Source organism: Hemitrygon akajei, chromosome 22 (assembly GCF_048418815.1).
Source record: "Hemitrygon akajei chromosome 22, sHemAka1.3, whole genome shotgun sequence".
In the NCBI taxonomy this organism is placed as follows: domain Eukaryota; kingdom Metazoa; phylum Chordata; class Chondrichthyes; order Myliobatiformes; family Dasyatidae; genus Hemitrygon; species Hemitrygon akajei.
This window is the reverse complement of record NC_133145.1, coordinates 57734028-57748607: the sequence shown is the minus strand read 5'-3', so window position 1 is coordinate 57748607 and position 14580 is coordinate 57734028. Positions and strand designations below refer to the sequence as shown.

Sequence of the window (14580 nt, the reverse complement as noted above, 5' to 3'; positions counted from 1 at the left end):
GGCACAAATCTGTAATGTGCTGTTGCAAAGACCAAAGTGCGGAGTACACTTAAGGAGGTAGATAAACATGGATGCTTAAAGGTGTATGGGGAGATGGTGGGAGCGTGGCACTGAGGCAGATGACTGGGCATGGCTGTACTGAATGGAAGAGTGGTAGAACACTACAGCACAGTCACAGGCCCTTTGGCCCATCTAGTCTGTGCCAAACTATTATGCTGCCTAATTCCATCAACTGGCATCCAGAACATAGCCCTCCAAACCCTCCCCCCCCCCCACCATCCACGCACCTATCCAAATTTCTCAAATGTTGAAATCGAACTCAGATCCAAGAGACGATTGGGAATGTTCCCTCTGGATGGACTTTGGGAGCTCAGGGACCACCTGAGTGGCTGCTGTTGAGTCCTGAGTCAGGAGCAAGCCAGTGTAAATATAAATTTGCAGAGAGTGAAATAAACGTGATTTGAGAATTATCGATTCATTCATTTTAATGCATTAACAGCGTCTGTCAATAGAACAGAAATACTGCGGATTCAGCCGCAGCTGAGGACGGTGGTTCCTGAGCTCCCCGGCTCCTAAAGTTCATCCTCAAGAAGCAAATTCTTCGTGCAATAGTAGCAGAAGATGTGTGTGTGTGGCAAACACATTGCTGGCTGGTCTGCTCCTATTTTCTGTTATAGAAGCCACAGTTCCCTTTACAGTGAACCTTGGAGCCTTACTCTCCAAGGACCAACTCTGTACAGCCCATCATCCCACTGCCAGCTTCAGGAGTCACAGTAAGTTAACCCATTCCCCCCTGCCCCTTCTCCACAGCCCTGCCAACCTGCTTCCTGGGCAAGTACTTGCCAATCCCTAATAGATCATGCCAGCTTTTCCAGAATGCCATTCAACACAAGGCAAAGGATTAGCCATGTACTTGCCAATCCCCATCGATCCAGGCCAACTTTTCCAGAATGCCATACAATAGCTTCTCCCTAACCAGAGGACAGGATAAAATATAATCACAGAGAGAGGAGGACGAGAGCAGAATCCCGCAGCTGAGGGTGACGTTGAACCAGAATCCACTACTTGCTGAGAGGGAGATTCAGAAGTTTGCTTCAACAGAAGGACGATTCGGAAGGGGCGCGCGGTTAGACTGAATGGGTCGTGACGGCAGCAACGAGGAATGGGCCAAACGGCCTGCTCCCCGTGACTCTGCAGCGAGCCTGTAATCAAGGTTTTACGCTGGTCAGATAACCACAGCCCATCTAGCACAGTAATTACCCCATCTGAAGGAAAACTGGCTGTTCTCATTAACTACGCAGAAGGCAGAAGTACACAAGGGTGAAGATCACTGACCTTCGAAAGACTCAATCATCACTGCCCTTTACTCAAATATACTTTACAATGGGAGCTAATTTAGATGAAAATAAACGTTCCATCTGAGAGGGCTTCATCAATCACAGGTAATTATGCTCTATTAATGACTGGCTCTGTGACACGACAGGCTGACGTCCTTGGCTAGCTGACTAATATACGACACTGCGAGACAGTGAGCTGAAGGCAGCGTACCCAGCTGTAAGCCCCCCTGTCCGTCTCACGGAGATTTCACTGAATGTCACACACGGTTAGGCTCCAACAGTTGAACTCGGTGACTCGAACTCCCCCGGCTGTTTAATGCAACACCTGATGTTACACCGTGGGAGAGCAGAGGGAACAGAGGCCACTTTATCACGTCCACCTGCTCGTTAATGCAAATATCTAATCAGCCAATCATGTGGCAGCAACTCAACGCATAAAAGCCTGCAGGCAGGGTCAAGAGGTTCAGCTGCTGCTCAGACCAAATGGGGGAAGAAGTGCGCTCTAAGTGATTTGACAATGGAATGATATTTGGTGCCAGATGGGGTGGTTTGAGTATCTCAGAAACTGTTGATCTTCTGGGATTTTTCACGCACAACAGTCTCTAGAGTGGACGGGGGACTGGGGTTCCCAACTATTTTTACGTCACAGGCCCCTACCATTCACTGAGGGGCCTGTGGACCGCAGATTTGGGAGCCCTGCTCTGGAGTTTACAAAGAATGGTGCGGTGAAATCGTTCAGTGAGTGTCAGAATAGGAGAGGTCAGAGGAGAATGGCCAGACGGGTTCAAGCTGACAGGAAGACGACAGTAACTCAAGTAAACCATGCGTTACGACAGTGGTTGTGGGACAGCACAACAGTGGTTGAATGCACAACACGTCGAACCCTAGAGTGGACGGGCTACAGCAGCAGAAGACCATGAACATACACTCAGTGGTCACTTTTATCAGGTACAAGAGGTAGGTAATAAAGTAGCCAGTGTGTACATGTACTGTGATAATGGTGATTCTTTCCACATTGTCCAGGCGCCACCGTGTCACTTTCACAGAAAATAACATTCAATTTTCCATTGTTAAGGTACTCCCCCCCCCACCCCCCAAAAAATTAAATTCAGCTGTTAAAGCTACGTAAAGAGGGTCATGGTGTCTGATTTCCAGGCAGCGAACAGTTTAGCCAAACTTCACAGCTTCACGGCCTCTCCATCACGATTCTTTTCTGACCTGGACTGGAACGTCAAGATTCCTCTGTTCTGCCTGAACGGGATTTTGGACGACGAGCAGGATGCGTTTCCAGCTTTCAGGATCTGCATGCGAACCGGCGGGAGCGACACCTCTGCCCAGACCGTCACGTACTGACGCCCCGTTCGCCAAATACAAAGGAAGTTTCTGACGGCCAACGCCCACGGAGGGCTGTGGAGATGTGCCCGCCTACCCCGTGAAGTGAAGTCAGTGCAGAAGAGCTTCCAAACCTAATGAGGACACAGTCGTACGGGGATCGAAGCCTCCTTTTTATTCCATTCAGAAACACAAAGAGATTCTGCAGATGCTGGAAATCCAAAGCAGCAGAGACAGAGAATACTGGAATAACTCAGCAGGTCAGGCAGCATCTGTGGAGAGGAATAAACAGTCAACTTTTCGGGCCAAGACCCTTCATGAGGACTCATCAGTTCCCATGAAAGGTCTTGGCCCGAAACGCCGACTGTTTATTCCCCTCCCCAGATGCTGCCTGACCCGCTGAGTTATTCCATTCCAAGGATATTGTTGTTGCTTGGGCTGTTCTGCTGAGCATTACGGGTTTGCTGTGTTGGCACTGGAATGTGTGGAGACACTCGTGGGCTCCCCCAGCGCATGCTCGGGTGTGTTGGTTGTAAATCCAGGTGATAAATAAATCTGAATCACAGTCTGATCATTAGTTCAACTGCACATTACAAACCAGTCCATCTGTTCATTCCCCTTTGAACAAGGACACGGCCAGATACAGAGATGGTAGCCCGACCAGGAGCACGTCCATAGATCCCTCAAAGTTGCCGCGCAAGTCGATAGGCTGGTTAAGGTGTGTCGGCCTGAGTTCAAGAGCTGTGAGGTGTTTTGCAGTTTTATAAACTTCTGGTTAGAGCAACTCGGAGTTTTGAGTTCAGTTCTGGATGCCTCAGTATAGGAAGGACGTGGAAGCTGCAGAGAGATTTCCCACAGGATGCTGCCTGGATTGGAGAGCATATCTGATCAGAATAGGTTGAGCAAGGCGGGACTTCTCTCTTTCGGAGAGAAGAAGAACGAGAGGCGACTTGATAGAGGTGTACGAGGTGACAGGAGCAAACGGCTATTTCAAGGGGGCGGTTGGATGTTTCTGATAGAGTGGATGTGGAGAGGATGTTTCCTACGCTGGGAGAGTCCTGGGCCAGAGGGCACAGCCTCAGAACAGCGAGGTGTCCTTTTAGAACGGAGATGAAGAGCAATTTCTTTAGCCAGGGAGTGGTGAATCCGTGGAATTCGCTGTCACAGGCAGCTGCAGAGGCCAAGTCCATGTATATTTAATGCCAAGATTGATATTGGTCAGGGCATGAAGGGATATGGGGAGAAAGCAGGAGATTGGGAATGAGAGGAAAAAATGGATCGGCCTTGATGAAATGGCGGAGCAGACTCAATGGGACAAATGGCCTAATTCTGATCTTATATCTTAAGGCATAATTTTCAGGTGTTTGGAGGAAAATATAAGGGCGATACCAGAGGAGGATTTTACACAGAGACGGGAACGCCCTGCCAGGGGGAGGCAGTTAACAGGCTCCTGGGTGGGTACATGGATGTAAGAAAAATACAGGGCTATGTTGGAAGGAAGGGTTAGACTGATCTTGGAGTAGGTTGCGGGTCAGCACAACACTGTGGGCCGAAGGGCCTGTGCTGCGCTTTGCTGTTCTATGTTAATGTTGAATAAAACATGCATACCAGCCCACACCAGGCAACATCCTGCACTGCAGAGTTCAGCTATGCGTTAGCTTATTGTATCGTGTGTTTAATCAGCGTCCTCGCACTGATGATTTTTCCATTAAGGGAAGATGTTAATTCAACTGTAGTATTGCCGTTTTAATTGTTGGTTTCATCACAGTACATTCAGAGACATTGTAAGCGCGTTCCAGTATTTCCTCTCTCTCTCCAGGGCCGTACACTTACATAACAGCCCGATGTTATCCAGCGTGCGTTCTACACACACGGCTCCAGCATCACATCAGCTACTCAGACACGGGGCAGAGTCAGTCACCGAGTGGAGGCCACTCGCTCCGTTGCCGGCAGTGCAGACACCCCCTCCACCCCCCGCAGGTCAGAGTTTTGCTTGTAATTGCCTCAACTGCGTCACTCACCATTACAACTGCAGAAGGAGCTGACTTTTTAAAAAATTGATTACAGCATCAAACACCTAAACTCCCGGCGGAATTTCATTATTGAGCGTAGAAAGTACAGCACAGTACAGGCCCTTCGGCCCACAATGTTGTGCTGACCTTTTAACCTACTCCAGGACCAATCTGATCATTAGATTCTAACCCTTCCCTCCCACATAGCCCTCCATTTTTCCGTCATCCATGTGCGCCTCTAAGAGCCTCTTAAACGTGCCGAATGTATCTGCCTCCACCCCCACCCCTGGCAGTGTGTTCCACACACCCACCACTCTGATATCACCCCTATACATTCCTCCATTACGCCCCCTCGAATTGGCCATTTTCGCCCTGGGGAAAGTCTCTGGCCGTCCACATGATCTACGCTTCCTATCATCTTGTACACCTCCAGTGAAATAACACTCATCCTCCTGCACTCCAAAGAGAAAAGCCCCAGCTCACTCGACCATTCCTCATAAGGTATGCTCTCCATTCCTGATAAACCTGGCCAAGTGTGGCCTGATAGATTGAGAGGCGAGTAAATCATCAAAGTGTTTTTCTCAATCGTGGAGCACGGGTTTAAACCAGGTTTTACAGGGCATGAGGGAGAGTTCTTTGTGTTGACACAGACAGTGGCTGATATGGGGAATGCACTGACGGGAGAGGTGGTGGAATCAGATATAATTATGTTTAAGAGGCTTTTAGACACACACTGCAGAAAACTAGGTGACTCCAAGCAGAGTTCCCCTCCCCCTCTGGTTGGGTGAGGCTAGAACTCGAGGTGATAGGTTAAGGGTGAAAGGTGAAATGTCCAAGGGGAATCTGAGGGGGAACATCTTCACTCAGAGAGGGGCATGAAGTGCCACTGGAAGTGGTGGATACAGATTAAGAGAAGCTTGGTTAGGTGCGGGCGGGCCAGTAACCTCTTTACAACACCACTGATCACCAATTGGGTTCCGAGCCCCACTTCTGCCTGCAAGAAGCTGACACGACCGTGTGGGTTTCCTCCCACACTCCAAAGACGTACGGGTCGGTCGCGGGCGTGTTATGCTGGCACTGGAAGTGTGGCAACACCCGCGGGCCGCCCGGCGCAACCCTTGCTGATCTGATTCGATGCAGAACGGCACAGGGCGCAGGCGACAGATAAAGCTAATCTCTAAATGGATGAGAAGCGATCAGAGGGTTACGGTCCCGGTGCGAGCGGACGGGACTAGGCGGCTAGCATGGCTGTGGCGGATCGAAAGGCCTTCTTTGCCTGTGCGGTCTGACTCTACGAGAAGCACTGAAGCGGAAACCACTCTGCGCACAGCAAGATCCCGCCGTAGGCAGTCGCGCATGCCTCAGCGGGCAACTCTCCCGCTGGGTTCGAACACCGTGACAGACGCTGCAATAAACAGGAAGCTGCCTCTGTCAGAGATGGGGCATTAAATGAGAGTTGCGGAGAAGTAATTACAATTTTTTATCAGAATTCTGGGATATTCTGAGAAAATAATGATGCTGGAAATGTGCAAATAATTCAGAAACTACAAAGCAGGACTCACGTTCAAAAGGACCAACACGTCACCCAGTGACGGGGAGAAAAGCTAAACTGAGCAACACTTCAAACACATCACGCAGAACACTGATGGCTACAAATTCATTAGGGGCTGGCTTGAGTGGAGGACTTCAATACCCAGCCACCAGGAGCCTCAGATAGCTTTTATACTGAGCTCTGGGGAGTTTGCAAGCGTCACAAAAGCCAACTAGTAAATCTGGTCCCGGATTCACGGAAGTCCAGGGGGAGACGGAGGGGGGCAGCTGGGCTCACATTGAACCGGAGAGCCAGAGACTCTGCCTGAACAGTATTCCACACCCACAGCCCGCGTTTCCGCAGGAACTTCAGCGTCCTGAGGGCAGTGTACACCTGAAGTGAAAAGAGGGGATGCGTGTGGGGCAAGGAGACTGGAGACGAGTTGGGTGGGGTGGATTTTGGGAGAGGAGTGAGGGGGTGAAAAAGAGAGGAGTGGCAGGTGAGGGGAAAGGGTTTTGGGAGAGTGGGGAGTGAGAGTAAAGGATTTTGGGAGAGTGGGAGGATGAGGGTAAAGGATTTTGGGAGAGTGGGGAGTGAGAGTAAAGGATTTTGGGAGAGTGGGGGGTGAGGGAAAAGGATTGTGGGAGAGTGGGGGTGAGGGAAAAGGGTTTTGGGAGTGGGGTGAGGGGAAAGGGTTTTGGGAGAGTAGGGAGTGAGAGTAAAGGGTTTTGGGAGAGTGGGGAGTGAGAGTAAAGGATTTTGGGAGAGTGGGAGGATGAGGGTAAAGGATTTTGGGAGAGTGGGGAGTGAGAGTAAAGGATTTTGGGAGAGTGGGAGGATGAGGGTAAAGGATTGTGGGAGAGTGGGGAGTGAGAGTAAAGGATTTTGGGAGAGTGGGAGGATGAGGGTAAAGGATTTTGGGAGAGTGGGGAGTGAGAGTAAAGGATTTTGGGAGAGTGGGAGGATGAGGGTAAAGGGTTTTGGGAGAGTGGGGAGTGAGAGTAAAGGATTTTGGGAGAGTGGGAGGATGAGGGTAAAGGATTTTGGGAGAGTGGGGAGTGAGAGTAAAGGATTTTGGGAGAGTGGGGGGTGAGGGAAAAGGATTGTGGGAGAGTGGGGGTGAGGGAAAAGGATTGTGGGAGAGTGGGGGTGAGGGGAAAGGGTTTTGGGAGAGTAGGGAGTGAGAGTAAAGGGTTTTGGGAGAGTGGGAGGATGAGGGTAAAGGATTTTGGGAGAGTGGCAGATGAGGGGAGAGGGTTTTGGGTGAGTGGGGAGTGAGAGTAAAGGATTTTGGGAGAGTGGGATGAGGGTAAAGGATTTTGGGAGAGTGGGAGGATGAGGGTAAAGGATTTTGGGAGAGTGGCAGGTGAGGGGAGAGGGTTTTGGGAGAGTGGGAAGTGAGAGTAAAGGATTTTGGGAGAGTGGGAGGATGAGGGTAAAGGATTTTGGGAGAGTGGCAGGTGAGGGGAGAGGGTTTTGGGAGAGTGGGGAGTGAGAGTAAAGGATTGTGGGAGAGTGGGGAGTGAGAGTAAAGGATTTTGGGAGAGTGGGAGGATGAGGGTAAAGGATTTTGGGAGAGTGGGGAGTGAGAGTAAAGGATTTTGGGAGAGTGGGAGGATGAGGGTAAAGGGTTTTGGGAGAGTGGGAGGATGAGGGTAAAGGATTTTGGGAGAGTGGGAGGTGAGGGGAGAGGGTTTTGGGAGAGTGGGAAGTGAGAGTAAAGGATTTTGGGAGAGTGGGAGGATGAGGGTAAAGGATTTTGGGAGAGTGGCAGGTGAGGGGAGAGGGTTTTGGGAGAGTGGGGAGTGAGAGTAAAGGATTGTGGGAGAGTGGGGAGTGAGAGTAAAGGATTTTGGGAGAGTGGGAGGATGAGGGTAAAGGATTTTGGGAGAGTGGGGAGTGAGAGTAAAGGATTTTGGGAGAGTGGGAGGATGAGGGTAAAGGGTTTTGGGAGAGTGGGGAGTGAGAGTAAAGGATTTTGGGAGAGTGGGAGGATGAGGGTAAAGGGTTTTGGGAGAGTGGGGAGTGAGAGTAAAGGATTTTGGGAGAGTGGGAGGATGAGGGTAAAGGGTTTTGGGAGGGGGTGAGGGAAAAGGATTTTGGGAGGGGGTGAGGGAAAAGGATTTTGGGAGCATGGGGAGTGAGAGTAAAGGATTTTGGGAGAGTGGGAGGATGAGGGTAAAGGGTTTTGGGAGGGGGTGAGGGAAAAGGATTTTGGGAGGGGGTGAGGGGAAAGGGATTTTGGGAGAGTGGGGAGTGAGAGTAAAGGATTTTGGGAGAGTGGGAGGATGAGGGTAAAGGGTTTTGGGAGGGGGTGAGGGAAAAGGATTTTGGGAGAGTGGGGGTGAGGGAAAAGGATTTTGGGAGCGTGGGGGCATGGAGAAGGGGTTTTGGGGAGGAGAGGAAATGGGGGGAGTACTGGGAAGGGGCTTTGGGAGATTTGGAGATACAGGGATGGGGTTCATGGGAGGGTCTTCAAGCAGCTCATGCTGCGGTAACAGCCGGGGTGCCGCTGGGAGGTGGCCACAGTGAGCACCCACCCTCTGCACACAGCTGGGCGAGACTCATTCCCCCACCCCTTCGCCCGAACTCCCCCGGGACTGAGAAACGGGTTCCCGCCACCCAACCGGCTGAACACCCTGGGGGACAACCCACTCACTTCACTCCCTCGCGCTACGAGCAGCTGCCCCACGGATCACGTCTGCCCAGTCTGCGCAGAGGGCAGGCCCGCTGGGGGTGAACTGCGAGCTGGCGCTTACCGGATGAGCAGGCTGCTGATCTTGAACTGGGTTTCGATCACACCGCTGGTGCGCAGGCGGACCCTCAGGATGTCCGTCTGCGTTGGCTTGTACTCGGGGGCAGTGATCCTGTTTATGTTGAGGAAGAAACTGCGGAAAGAGGAGAAATGAGGTCTCACGGGGGTGGGGGGTAGGGCAGAATCCACGGACACAGACCCCGCTCCAACCACCCACCAGCAGGGCAGTCTTCTTTCACGCAGGCCCCAGCCACCGTGGCCTCTTCCGATCTGCCCGCTGTCCCGACATGGCCTCCTCTCTCCCCCCCCCACCCCCAACCCCACCATTCACAATGTTTTCTCACCCACCAACACAATCCACTCCCCCGCCTTCCTCCCCCTCCCTTTCCGGTTCTGGGGAAGGGTCTCGGCCCGAAACGTTGACGAGTGCTGAGTTCCTGCAGCACGTTAGACCATAAGGTACAGGAGCAGAGTTAGGCCCTGGCCCACAGGCAGTCATACCCTGGGCTCTGAGCTTGCTAAGCAGCCTTGTGTGTGGCATCTTGTCAAAGGCCTTCTGAAAATCCAACTCCAACTGGTTCAATTTACTGTCAGAGAATGTACACTTTATACAACCTGGAATTCTTACTCTTCACAAACAGAAAATAAACCCCAAAGAACGAATGGCAGAAACGTCAGAACTCCACAGCCCTCCTGCCCCCCCCCCAACACAGCAGCTAAAGTACCGACCCCCTCCCCCCACCATGCAATAGCGTAGCAAAGGGACCTCGGCCTGGAGCCCATCAAGAACCGTATGATCTCTCGTCTCAGTGCTCCCCTTCACCAATATGACCTCCTCTCTCACTCCACCCTCGCATTCGATTCACTCCCGGCTTCCCTCGTCCACCAAATCCCACTTCCTTCTCCAGCCCCAAATACTGCTCCCCTTTACCCCACACCAGCACTCACTGTTATCCAACGCCCTCGCTGACTTCAGCACCCGGACGTTACCCGTGACCCTCCCCGGCCAAGGCAGGACTGAAGGGCACTCTCGCCCGCTCCCACAATTTGCCACCCACCAATCCCCAGATGACAAGAATATTCTCAGAATCAGAATCAGGCCATTCAGCCCATCCAGTCTGTTCTGCCATTTCATCACGGTTGATTTTATTATCCCTTTTAACTCCATTCTCTCGCTTTCTCTCCATAACCTTTCACTCTCCGGTAAATCAGGAACCTATCAACCTCCACCTTAAACACACCCAACTGACTTGGCCTGCATAGCCGCCTGTGGCAATGAATTCCACAGATTCACCACCCTCTGGCTAAAGAAATTGTTCATCATGTCTGTTCTAAGTGGATGTCCCTCTATTCAGAGGCTGTGCCCTCTGTTCCTAGACTCCCCACGATAAGAAACATCCTCTTCACGTCCAGTCTGCCTGGGCTTTTCAATAAAAGTTTCAGTAAGATTCCCCATACCCATTCTTCTAAACTCCAGTGAGTACAGGCCCAGAGCTATCAAACGCTCCGCATACGTCAATCCTTTTTTTTCCTGAGATCATTCTTGTGAATCTCCTCTAGGACCCTCTCCAACGCCAGCACATCTTTTCTTAACACTATTCACGATACTCCAAGTGTGCTCTGACCAGTGCCTTATAAAGCCTCAGTGTTACTTTTATATTCCAGTCCCCTCGAAATGAGTGCTAACGTCTCGCTTGCCTTCCTCACCACCGACTCAGCCTGCAAATTAACCTTTAGGGGATCCTGTGCAAGGGATCAGGTTTAATATCACTGACATCTGTCGTGAGATTTGTAAGCTTGCCGAAGTCAGACGACGACTTAAAAGTACCATAAATACCACACACACACACACAGAAAGTGAAAAATAAGCAGTGCAAATAGAGCAAAAATACTGAGGCAGTGTTCATGGGTCGGTTCATTGTCTGTACAGAAACCTAAACCCTTTGGACAAAAGCCTGAATGGACTTACCACCAGGCTCAAGGACAGCTTCTACCCCAGTTATCAGACTCTTGAACACACCCTCGTGTAAGCTGGAGTCCTGGCCTCACAGTCTTACGATCTCGCACTTTATCCTTCACCTGCTCTGTACCTTTTCCCGCAACTTTTGCACTTTATTCTGCATTGTTATTGTCGTACCTTGCTCTACCCCAATGACCTGACCTGTGTGAACAGTCCGCAAGAGAAGCTTCTCACCGTGTCTGGGTACGCGTGACAAGAACAGGCCAATGGCGATACGCTGCCTCAGTTCAGGCAGGGCATAACCAGTCAGGTTGGAATGAAAGGGAAACATCTCCACTGTGTCACGTAAAACCTGTCCCCTTAAGGCCCTTTTGTGAATTCACCTGTCAGAGTGAATCAGCTGTCAAGCCTTTTCTTGCAGTGCACTTGGCTCATGACATGCAGCTACCGGCGCACTGATCCACACTGTAATTATTACATCAGCCCGCCACCTCGGGGGTGGTACCCAGCACCTTGAGCTTCTGTGTGGGGAGACAGAAGAATTAGCGCGTCTGGTTTCAAATTCGCCTGTCAAAACGTCAGCTACCTGGTGCTTTAAAATTCTGCGTGACGATCAAGCAGCCCCTGGGCAAGAGGACGGTTCAGGTGCGAAGTGCCAACTGTCAGCTCTGTCCTTCAGCCAGGCACGACGCCCTGTCACTTTAAGAGTTTTTTGAACTCGTTATTGGAGGGGGAAGTCTCGCCCGCTGAGGTAGCTGTCCATTCAATGCCATGATGGCATTACTGGCTCAAGCACTTTGTTAACCACGGGGTGTGGCGGGGTGATATCAGGAAACGAGTTTGTGAAAACCCAGGCCCGATGATGGGTCTTGTGTCGAAACGTCGACTGTTCACTCCCCTCCACGGATGCCGCCTGGTTGTCACGAGTAACATCTCGTGTGCGTTACTCCAGGATCTTCGCCCCTTCACCAGCTGCTGCCCAGTCAGGGGCCACGTGCACTTCCAGGGTGAAAGTGGATGCAGTTCTCGCACTGACCGGGAACCAGGATGGGCAAACGGAATCGAAGTGAGCTTGTTAAAACAGGGAAGGAACCAGCCTCCCCACCATTGAGAACATCTTCAAAAAGTGATGCCTCGGGAAGCCAGGATCCCCACCACCCAGGACACGACCTCGTCTCATAACAGCCATCAGGGAGAAGGGACAGGAGCCTGAAGACGCACACTCAGCACTTTAGGAACAGCTTCTGCCCCGTCCATTATCAGATTTCTGAACAGACAATGAACCCATGAAAATTATTACCTCAACAGCACACACGCAAAGTGCTGGAGGAACTCAGCAGGTCAGGCAGCATCTGTGGAGGGAAATAAACAGTCGACGTGTCGGGCCGAGAAGCCTTCATCAGAACTGAAAAGGAAGGAGGAAGATCCCAGAATAGGAAGGTAGGGTGAGGGGAAGGAGACAAAGCTAGGTAAGTGGGGGAGAGGGGACTAATCACAGGACAAGTTACAATGACAAATTAGCCTACCAACCGGCACGTATTTGGACTGTGGGAGGAGGAAACCCACGCGGTCAGGGGGGGAAGAACGTACAAACTCCCTACTGGCAGCTGTGGGAATTGAACCCGGGTCGCTGGTACCGTAAAGTGTTGTGCTAACCACTACGCCACCGTTCCACCCCTATGCTTTTCCATCATCGTGCTGACGGCGTCTCCTCTCACGGTGGCGGAACGTTTGCGAGTAAATTGCCGAGATCGGAGAACAACGCAACCCAGCCTTAGGCCTCCCGAGCTACCTCCAACACGCAGACTCCTTAGACGCAGCTGGCGCCGTGCCCGATCACCCTCCCCTTGCAGAATCCCCCTCCCAGCTCTGACAAGCTCTTCCTCTGGAAATGTCGCAGCCTCCGCCTTGACCTAGATCCCTGCACAAAGTTCTCCCCTGCTCACCCTTGCTGGCAGAGTTTTGGTGCAAGCCTCAGTGTTTGCTGGCCTGTGCTAACGTTGACTTCGTGTTTAATACTCTAGCGACAGCCCCGGTGGCAATACAGCGCAGAGCTGACCTCTCTGAGCCTTCCAGCTCCACCACACCAGCAACTCCGATTAACCCTCAGCTCATCTGCCATGACCAATTAACCTACCCAGTTTGTCTTTGGACTGTGGGAGGGAACCGGAGTGCCCGGGGAAAACCCTCGCATTCCACGGGGAGGCTGTACAGACACCTTACAGAACGGCAACGGTAATGAACTCTGACCTCCGACACCCCGAGCTGTAACAGCGCCCGCGCTAACCACTATGCTACCATGGCAACCACATTTCCTTCTTAGTAAGTGAGCCGATCGCACCAACGGCTGACCTCCGTCTTATATCACAGACAGAAAATCGACCGAGAGGTGGATATTCTCTCCTGCTACTCCAGGTCTTTCTGCGCGCCACCCCGCCCCCCCCAACCTCCTCTTTCCCACAGCATTACAACTCCGCTCTGTTGGAAATGATGCACGCCGGGCTCCTTTGAAGTGGAGCTAATGAATGGAGATCAGATGTGCATCTCCTGTGAGACAGCCTGCTCAGAATTCACCGGATGTGACAGATAATGGCTGTGTGTCCCACATCCCCCCTTCGCTTCGGGAGGGTCCGTGGTGATATCTGTAACTGTGGAGCCAGGGCTGTCGGTTCTGCTCGAATAAACCGGAATACCATTATTACAGTTTATTCATTCTCTGATATCTGCCACAACTACATTCACAGAACATCCCTCATTGCCCTTAGGGTTGGCAGTGGGTGAACCCTCCACCTCAAACCATCTGGAACTACGGCCAGGGTGCCTAAGACTTTTGCACAGTACCCTATTTGCCAATGTGGAGCGGAGAGCCAGCCTGTATATCTGGCGGGGCCAAAAGATGTTGGGAATAGCGGGGGTGTGGAGCGCCGAGGGAGGGGTGTGGGATGGGGGCCAGGGTGGTGAACTTGCAGACACACTCAGCCCTGAGACGCCGGGCAAGGTCATTTGATTCCAAACAATTGGTTTACTGATCATTACAGAATGTCTCTCTGCTCCCTCCCCTCTCCCTAACCATGATTCCCCTCTCCCTGCCCCCTTCCCACTCTCAGTCCACAACAGAGACCCATCTCAGAATCAGGTTTATCATCACTCACACATGTCATGAAATTTGTTATTTTTGCATCAGCACTACAGTGCAATACATAAAACTACAGCGGTACTGTCTTAGGTGTCCTAGCTATCTGTACGTGCCTAAGACTTTTGCACAGTAACTGTAGGAGCAGAATTAGGCCATTCGGCCCATCGAGTCTGCTCCAACATTCCATTATGGCTGATTTATTATCCCTCTCATTCTCACTCTCCTGCTTTCTCCTCGTAACCTCTGAAGGCCTCATTAATCAAGAACCTACCATCCTTGGCTTTAAATATACCCAGTGACCCTCCACAGACAGCTGAATTCCACAGATTCACCACCCTCCAGCATTGGAAACATTCTCTCTATCTGGGCTTTTCAATACTTGAGACGTGTCTGAGTTCTGCCTCATTCTTCTAGTGAGTACAGGCCCAGGATCATCAGAGGCTCCTCATATGTTAACCTTCTCATTCCTGGGGTCATTCTAGTGAACTCCCTCCAACGCCAGCATATCGTCTCTTAG

General features: G+C 51.5%; 1 protein-coding gene across 1 annotated transcript in view; it reads right to left on the bottom strand.

Moving 5' to 3' along the window:
* Positions 1–14580, bottom strand: part of gnav1 (guanine nucleotide binding protein (G protein) alpha v1) — a 111236-nt gene that overhangs the window by 31149 nt on the left and 65507 nt on the right. Inside the window, exon 5 of the mRNA XM_073026318.1 lies at positions 8972–9100. Within this exon, the coding sequence (XP_072882419.1) occupies positions 8972–9100 (129 nt within the window). The remainder of the gene's footprint in view (positions 1–8971; positions 9101–14580) is intronic.